The 10,174-nt window shown below is 26.6% G+C and overlaps 1 protein-coding gene across 3 annotated transcripts in view; it reads right to left on the reverse strand.

The window, feature by feature from the left end:
• LOC106790831 (acetylcholine receptor subunit alpha-like) overlaps window positions 1-10,174 on the reverse strand; it is a 208,324-nt gene that overhangs the window by 74,010 nt on the left and 124,140 nt on the right. For 2 of the 3 annotated variants that reach the window (XM_014756013.1, XM_014756012.1), the window contains one exon: window positions 206-386. The exons of the other annotated variant lie outside the window; for it this stretch is intronic. In XM_014756013.1, the coding sequence (XP_014611499.1) occupies window positions 206-386 (181 nt within the window). The remainder of the gene's footprint in view (window positions 1-205; window positions 387-10,174) is intronic. 3 annotated transcript variants of the gene reach the window in all.

Genomic DNA, 10,174 nt, shown 5'->3' on the forward strand with positions numbered 1-10,174 from the left:
AAAAAAAAAAAAATAAATAAATACAAATACAAATAATTGTGGGCCATTTGCTCGTGGGTTTTGAGGGGTGGTGGTGGAGTAGGGGGCTTGTCATTTATTGCATGTTTGTTTGTTAATAAAATATATATATATGTATATATATATATACATATATATATATATTATTATTATTATTTTGGCTTAACGGCTACCATGCGAGTGTTACCTTGAAGCCGTCATAGGTCCACGAACCGAACTTGAGGACGCAGGTCTGCTCGTCGAATGGGAAGTACTCCACGTCGATCTCGCAGGATGACTTATAAATGGCCGGGGGCTTCCACTCGACCAATCCTTGATGGTAGATTGTGGCCTTCGTGGCCAAGGTCACCTCGAAGTTGCCGTCCGCGCTGCGAGCGAGCACATTAGTGGTTCTGGGCGCTGCGGCGGTCGAGCTTACTTTGTACTTCCGATTCGATACCAAGCCGTCTTTTTTTTTGTTTTTTATTTTTTTTTTTAATTTTATTTTGTTTTGTTTTGTTTTTGTATTGTTTTGTTTTGTTTTAATTGTTTGTTCAATTATCGTATATTTTAATAATCATCCCACATATTCTTCTCTTTTCATTTCTTGTCATTATTGGTTTTCTTATTTTTTTTTCCTTTCTTTTTGTTTCGGAATATTTTTCTATCAATTTTGTTTTCTCTCCTTAATATTTTATTTTATTTTATTTTATTTTATTTCTTTTCATTGATTCCTTGTCTTTTTTTTATAATAATAATAATAATAATAATACTATACATTTATATGTATATTATGTATTATATTATATAATTATTATTATTATAATTGTTAGATTGAATTTTCGTTCTTTTCTTTTTCTTTTCTTTATCATATTCTCATATTCACATACACACACATACACATACATACATACATACACACAACACTCACGTGCATTACCAAGCCATTTTCGAAGTTATACTTCTTGTGGCGCGTTTGATAAATAATGAGGAGAGTGAATCTTTATGATGCACGTGCATAGTGCCACGAAATTAACAGAATGAAGTTTGTTGAGATTTACGATGCGCGCGCACAGTGATATGAGATTAACAGCATGAAGTTAGCCGCGTCAGGGTACAGTATATGCGAAAAATTATTTAGTTCTGTGACTGACCACTAGATAGCGAATGCCATTTGCAGTTTCTCACATATAAAATACTATATTTGGTTATAAATTATTTGTGTGTATGTATATGTCATCGTAGTAGACCGAAATTGGAGAATTTTAGGATTCACATGTGTACTTATTACCAATAAATATTGGATTAATTGTATGGATAAATAATGTATAATAGATAAATAATATTTGGGTAATAAAAATGGATTAAGACTTAAATTTGTCTGCTGTTTGCTTAATTCACACTCATAATTTTTGAAACTTTTTATATTACCATTGAATACTGAATGTTTATTATATAATTTTTTCAATTTAATTACTCGTTATTTTGTTTTGTTACGCCAAAGAAGTATAACTTTTCACGTGCGTACATAAGTACACACACAGCCATTATTTTAATTGATTTTAATTTTGAAAAATAAATTATCGTTAAGTTGAAGATCTTTGAATAAAATATAACACGAGGATTTTTACATTTATTATAATCCTTCAATACTTTCTTTTATTATTTGTTTATATATTTGTATTTTCTTTTTATATTCAATTATTATTTTATTATCTCACTTTTTTTTATTTACTTTTCTTTTATTTGCTTCTTTTTTTGAATATTTTTTCTTTTATCAATTTCTCTCCTCAATATTTTATTATATTTTACTTTTTCTCAATGATCCCTTGTTTCTTTTTATAATAATAATAATAATAATAATTTTATTATTATACAATTATAAATATTATTATATAATGTATTATTATTATTATTACATTGTGAATTTTCATTCTTTTCTTTTTCTCCACCCCTTCCTTACTTTCTTTTTTTCTTTCTTTCTTTCTTGCACACATACACACACATGCACAAAAATACTTCCTCTCTCTTTCTCATCACATCGTGCCTTTTCACAAACGCATACACATACACATACACACGTATAACTCTGTGCGTGTTATGTTTTCTCTCTTCAGAGTTTTCTCATTGAGTTTTCTTAAACAACAGAGAGCACACGCCACCCTTAAATTTTGTTCGATGTTATTATGCGCGCGTTTTTGTTTCTTTTCCTTTTCTTTTTTTTTTTTTAGGAAGTCTTGTTTTCTTTTCCTTTTTCTTTTTTTTTTTAATACAATAGATAAGAATTTTTTGTTGTTGTTCTATCTCTTTCTCTCTCATTCTCTCATTCTCTCATTCTCTCTCATTCTCTCCCTTTCTCATATTCTCATATTTTTATTTACTTGGCGAGAAGAAAATCTTTTCTTTTGTTTTTTTTTTTTGTTTTTTTACAAATTTTCGACGTTTGTTGAAAAAAGGACGAGCGATTAGAGTCGAGATTGATATATTTCAAATCAATTTAATATCATTATTATTATTATTATATTAACATTATTATTTAAACAATAAAAGGCTCTTGTTTCGATCGAGAAAAAATCTTACTTTTTTTCTTTTTTGTTCTTTTTAATATTAATATTTCAACCCTCCCMCTCCTCCCCCCCCCTCCCCCAACCCCAATGTTCTTTTCCTTTTCCTATTCATTATCATCAATTAAATTATTATATTATATTATATTATTAAGAAGTTTTTAAGTAATATCATATTATATCCACTTTTGTGTGTAGAGAGATTAAAGTTTTGCTCGTAGATTAAATTTCTTCATTCGAAAGTTTGAATTCTAAGTAAGCTAAACGTTAAGAAAATTCAACTGGAAGTTTACTCTCTTTAGTCTTAGGTAGAGAATAGCGTATTATTACAGGTATAGAGTTCTTCAAATATTTACCAACGACGTTTATAAACCGCCCGAATATTCATTTACTTAAACACGTATTTAGTCTCAGAGGATAATTATACGAGATTATGCGTTTTCTATCTGAAAATGTATTCCTGTTATTTAAATTCTATCAATCTAATTCGTGAATAATAATATTATTAATCATGTAGTATATAAATTGCATTAAAATTATTAAATCAATTTCTCATATTTTATTTTCAATCTGACAAAACTTTAAACCAGAAAAAAAACCCTCAAAAATATTCACAATATATAATAATATTAATAATTATTATTTATATATATCCTAATAATATAAAGATCAACGTAGTATTCAGTTTCTGTTAAGAATTTATTTATAACTTAACCCTTATCTATCCCCCACCCTCTCACCCTATACTATAAACAAACCTCACTGAAACATATTTTAAAAATTAATTGACATTGCATATACATTATTTAATTTTCACTATTTGTTTTTAACGTAAACGAGCATAACAACACTTCCTTCCACTTTCCCCCATAAACACACCTAACTGATGCACATTTTATAGATCAACCAAAACCCATTAGGACATTTGATAATATATATTACACATTTGTAAATTGATCTGACAATGTATGAAAAAAATATGCACAAAGTATACATTAGCCAATCTTTGTACATTGACTGTACATTTCTATATATATATATATATATATATATACACTTATACATATATATGCAAATGTAAATAGAAAGATAGGAAGAAGGATGATACTCATGAAATAATCAACTACTTCCTAGCATCGAGAGAAATGAAATGAAAAATTGCTCTCGCAGTCTTCCTTGCTTACTCTTTCTCATTCTATCTTTTTCTATCTTTTATTTTTCCTCTTTTTTTTTTTTTTTCTTTTTGTTTTTCAATCCCATCTAGTTCTCTCGAAGCAACGAAACGGTCTTCTATTATAGTCCTCGAAAGCCTGGTCAATCGATATATTTCACTGGGGAATCGAAACAGTGGCATTATCGTCGTTCACGTCTTCTATCACGGGGTTGTTACTACCCCTTTCTATTTTCCTTTTTTTTCTTCTCTTTAGATGAAACAATGCATCTTCGACAAGGAAAGTTAAAAAAAAAGAAACAATGTGTTATATCGGTAAATAGATAAATAGAGATGTTGTCAGAAACGTTTGACGAATTATTTTACTTTATTCGAAATTAATGGAGGAGATTAATATACTTCATTTTCTTTTTTGATTTGTTAATTATTAAATATTTGGGATTTGGTATTAATGTATTTTGAAATAAATGTGTGGTTGTTTATAATTTAATAGTTAAGATTTAATTAAAGTATGTGGTTTATGGTATATTTATTAGTGATTGTATATTATTTAAAAATATTTTTCTGCTGTTCTTATACATTTACTTCATCGTTCTTGTTAGAAATGTTAAGTATTCTTGGATATAATATGTATTGCATATTTATTATATAACATATTATATTGTACTTAACACAGTACTTATATATTTTTATGGTATATAACTTGCATATTTTTAAAAAATATTTTTCTGTTGTTCAATTACTTTTATATCTACCTCATCATTCTTGATTTACTTTTATGTCAGAAATGTATGTTAAGTATTCTTGTGTGCAATATACAATATATTACATATTTATTATATAACATATTATATTGTACCTAGCACAGTACTTATATATTTTTATGGTATATAACTTGCATATTTTTAAAAAATATTTTTCTGTTCTTCAATTACTTTTACATCTACCTCATCGTTCTTATTTTACTTCTATGTCAGAGATGTATGTTAAGTTTTCTTAGGTATAATATATTATATTATAGCCAACACAGTACTTACATATTTTTGTATTATATAACTTGAATATTTTAAAAAAATATTTTTCTGTTGATGAATTACTTTTACATCTACTTCATCGTTCTTGTTTAACTTCTATGTCAGAAATGTATGTTAAGTATTCTTGAATATAATATATATTACATATTTATCATATACAATACATATTATATTATATCTAATAGAATACTTACATATTTTTGTGTTATATAACCCCTTTATATTTAAAAAAAATATTTTTCTGTTCTTCAATTACTTTTACATCTACCTCATCGTTCTTGTTTTACTTCTATGTCAAAGATGTATGTTAAGTATTCTTGGATATAATATATATTACATATTTATCATATACAATACATATTATATTATATCTAATACAATACTTACATTTCTGACTATAATATATATATGTACATTTTCTATTTTGATTATAATATATATTATGTTACATACAAAATGTATGCAAAATGTGTGTATATTATATTATGACATATGCAGTCTCAAAATGTTGCACCTCTCCATCAAAGTTTACAAAGTTTACGTTTAGGATTGATTTCATTATCCCTGAACTCTTCATACAATTATAATAATTAATTCAAAAATTTGTACTAACATAAGATTTAAATTAAATAATAAGTATATATTTGAATAAAAATATATATAATTTTGATAATGAATCCCTTAAATAATTACAATTGATTGATTTATTTGACAAAATACTTAAAACAAATGAACCAAAACAATACTTTATTTCTTTTCAACATAAAGAATATAGAATCTAAAATGATAAAGAGTTTAGACAAAACAACAACAACAAAAATTGGAGATACACATTTAGGTAGTTTCCTTAGTAGCTATCTCCTTTAAAGCTTAGACCATCGGAGATTAAAAAAGAAGGAAACTATTGGCAAGGAGTGGCAGAGGATTCTCCTAGATCTCGCAAGTCGTTTTCATCAGCAGTCTGAACTTCAATTCCACTTAACCACCGAGACCCACCCTTTTTACTTTTTCTCTTTCTATATTACTCCCTATCTCTATCTCTATCTCTCTTTCTATTTTTTTTCATTTATTTCTTCTTTCTTCCCCCCTCTTTACCATCCTTCCTTTATTTTCTTTCATTCGCTTTTTACATTATTTCAATCTTTTTCTTACTTCCCAAATATATTTCTTAAAATATAGAAACAACACTGTTGAGAAATATTTCACTTTGCATGTACTATTCTTAAATTAACATTAATCATTTGTTTAAACTAATAACACAAATACGTATTATTTAATTGAAAAATAAAAAAACTGTTTTTAATTAAAAAACAAACTCATACCTCGAATTATAATTATTATTTAATTGAATCTCAATCAATCTCTCTAATTAACACTATAGAAATATAATATTATTCTATATCATTCGTAGATATGTTAATTATTTTACATTTACGTTAAACTATTCGTTGAAATTAATGTTAAATAATCTCAACGTAAAATAGGGGAATAACAAGGTGTGACCAATCATCGTTAAATCCAATTGATATGGTTTCGATAGGAAGATTATAACAATTTTCGTACACTGGTAGTACGAAAATGGTAGTCAGCCAGGGATTATTTCAAAAGCTGATTATTTTGATCGATCCAATACTATATGGTACACATACACATACACATACACACACATAAATATATCTACCATTCGTATACTCATACAGACATCTATATATTCGAGATAATCATAATTTATACGGTGTCTTTATATAACAGGGTTATAAGACAAATTCGATAAAATCTAGTTTACTTTAATAAAATAATGTTAAAATCTCTTATCATACATTATGAAAATTTACTCGCTGTTTAAATGACTTAACTTAAACAAAAAATAATAATAATAATAATATATTTATGTATACCACACACAGAGGAAAGGAAAAAAATTTATGAGCAAAAGTTCTCGAGTAAATTGACGAAGTTTTCTAATAATGATATCCTACTAACGAACTAACTTTATCTCGAGACGCATCATTTTCCTGTCAGATAATGATCGAATGGTTTGAATTTATCAAAAAATATGAAAGATAATAAATCTAATTCTCACTAAGTAAAATTGTATTATTTATAGATTAATCGATTTTAAATCGTTTTTTTTTTGTAAATTTCGTATAATAAAATAAAATACGATACTAATTAAAACCCTTTTAGTGATGAATATTTTTAACTGAAATATGTTTTCCAAATATAGAATAATTTATTATTAAATAAGATATTAATATCTTATCTCTGATTAATATTATTTTAATCAGATTTAATAATAAATTATATTTAATAATAACAATTTTTCTCTTTCTTAAAATATAATTTTCATTTGACAAAATTCTAAACAATTAATTAATACGTAAACCAACATATTAAATTATTTTACATTAATATTTTTTGCAAATAACACGTGCAACTTTTATCAAACGCATATATGCGTCCACACCAGTCAAATGGTTTATCTTATTGTCAAAAAAAATTAAACGTATACAAATTTTGTGACGAAAATTTATGAAATAGGACAAATGTATCGCAAAACGAAATAAAATAAAATAAAATGAAATGAAGGAAAGAAAAAATGGATGAAAATCTTCAATTTGGATTTAGACCCAGATAAGAAAAAGATCGAGGAGGAGGGGGAAGGTTTAGTTTATATATATATATATGGTGGAGTGAAGAAGGGGGAATAATCCAAGAAAAAGGAAGAAATTTGATACATCGTAAATCGAGAGAGAATCGAAAAATTTTGAAAGCTTTTTCCTTCGATAAAGAAGAGGACTCAATTTATAAAAGCTCCATGTTTGTAGGAAACAATGTCTTACGATAGATACGAGGATTGGCTGTTTCACGCTTCTTCCCCCTCCTCCACTTCTTTCACACCCAACACACAATCGGCCATTTAAAAAGAATCCTAACCTTAAAACTTATACGATAAAATTGTAAATTATGAAAATTAATTGATTATTTTCAACGATTATAACTCATCTATATATTTTATATATTATTAATATAATAATATAAATTTGATTACATAATAAAAATGTATAAACAATGTTTAGAATTTTTCTGGATTAACAATATAAGTTTCAATTCGGATTGACCCTGTTTATTTTCAGTCATATGGTTTGTTTTAAACCGAAACAAGGATTAATTTGTTAGAATAAACATTTTGTTCATTAAAAAATTAACCGATGATCCTATAAATTAATATTAAATACAACTCAATTAAATTAAGTTCTACTTCTTTTCATGTCCAAGTTCCATATGAAACTTTATCATTAAAAATTAAATAATAATTTAAATGTAGAAATCAAACCAAAGTTAGGTGTGTGTAAAAATAGTATAATATTGGATAAAAAATAGAAAATATATTTTGTTTCAATTAAGAAAGGAAGAGAAATAGAAACAGATAGAGAGTAAATGTTGAAATTTGATGAATTGATTGATAACACGAACTTATGCTAATCAGACGAGACCAGTATATACTATTCGAGCGTGATTGGATAAGAAGAGAATTACGTGATCTAATTTGAAATTCGATTCGTACTATAGACAATACGTGATTTCGATGAAACTACATTACTAATTTACTATTAGATTAAGTATCATAAGTCAAATGTTAATTATATCCAATCCATTATCAAATTTCATTGGAAAACGTATAATTTTCGCGTTAGTTATTTAATTTTAAATAACATTAATTAATATATCTCAAACTATATATATATATACGTTAAAGGTATTATAAATCATAAAGTAAATTATATCCAATCCATTATCTAATTTCAATTCGAAAACTAATGATTATAGTTCGTAATAGAATTTTTAATTAATATTAAACTAAGTTAAAAGAATATTATATTAAATCTAAATGAAAATTATATTCGATTCGTTATAGAATTTCATTCGAAAATTAATAATTATCGTTCGTAATTTGTGATCGATATAGAAGTAAAAATAATTAAAAAAAAGAAATCGACTAGGACAAACAGACAGACAGACAGACAGACAAACAGACAGACAGATAAGGAAGAAAGGGGGTTGTACTGTAAGGAATTCGATAATTAAAAAATTCTCAAAAAGGTTAACCAGGGGAAAGGGGTAATGGGGGTTTCCAGTAATTAAAGACATTTTTTTGTCCATTGATCTGGAAGAAAAAAAAAAGAAAAAATGGAAGAAAACGGGAAAATGGGAAAATGTGAAAAGTAAAAGGGTAAGAATGCGAAAGAAAATGCTAGAAGAAATTCTATTACATTTCTACTTTGTCTATTTCTATCCCTTTCTCACTCACATTAATTTTTTCCTTATATTTTGTTGTTGTTGTTCCTCGATTTACTATTAAACGTCATTTAAAATGAATAATAATAATATACAGAGAATTAAATGGAGTTCGCATGAATTCTTTTTATTCGTTCACCTATTTGTCTCTTTCTATTTATTTCCCAAGATCTTTTTTTTTTTTTTCAAAGTATTACGCGTCTCATTATTTAAAAGTTTAAACTACTTTATTCTTTTTTACTTTTTAAAAGAAAAAAATAAATAAGAAAAGAAAAAAAGCAATTAAATCGGCCTGTCATCCACGGCCGTTGCCATTTGATAAATGAACTCTTCGTGTGCCTCAACAAACCTCCGACTTTTCTTTTTTTTTTCCCATTTCTTTATTCGAAAAAAGAAGCTTCTTCATTTTCTTCTAATTCTTATTCTACTCATTCTTCTTCTTCTTCTTCTTATCCTTCTTCTTCTTCTTTTATTAGTGCATTTGTTTTTTTTTTTTCTTTTTTTTTTTTCCTTTCTTTACCCAGTTTACGTTATTACGTTAGCATGGTATAAAAAGAAAAACGATTTGTACAAGTTACTTTGAGATTATTTTCTTTTCTCTTGGTGTTTTTCATTTTTTTTGTTCTTTGTCTGTCTGTCCGTCTATCTGTCTGTCTGTATGTCTATCTGTCTTTATGTCTATTTGTACGTCTGACTAGTTTGCCTTGTTATATAATGTATTATAAATTCTCGTTTGTAAACCTCATTAGGATCGTTCACGTAGTAGTTTGAGTGTTCTTCATTAAAGTTAACCACTCTCTCTCTCTCTCTCTCTCTCTCTCTCTCTCTTACTCGTTTTCTCTTACTCATTCTCTCTCTTTCTCTCTCACACATATACTAGGAGGATAATAAAGCTAGAGTAGAACTTTGTCCGAAACGATTCTACTAAGTTCAGTTATTTTTCACTTTCCCCTAGGAGATAAACGAGACAGCAAATTCCAACTTATACGAGATATATATCGGAAAATAAAACATTTGGAAAAAAGGTGCATCTAACCCGTTACGGTTATGTACTTTTTTATATATATATATATATGTGTGTGTGTGTGTATATTTCATCCACGTTGAAC

This window comes from Polistes canadensis, unplaced genomic scaffold (genome assembly GCF_001313835.1).
Source record: "Polistes canadensis isolate GaletaPanama2010 unplaced genomic scaffold, ASM131383v1 scaffold_263, whole genome shotgun sequence".
Lineage (NCBI taxonomy): Eukaryota > Metazoa > Arthropoda > Insecta > Hymenoptera > Vespidae > Polistes > Polistes canadensis.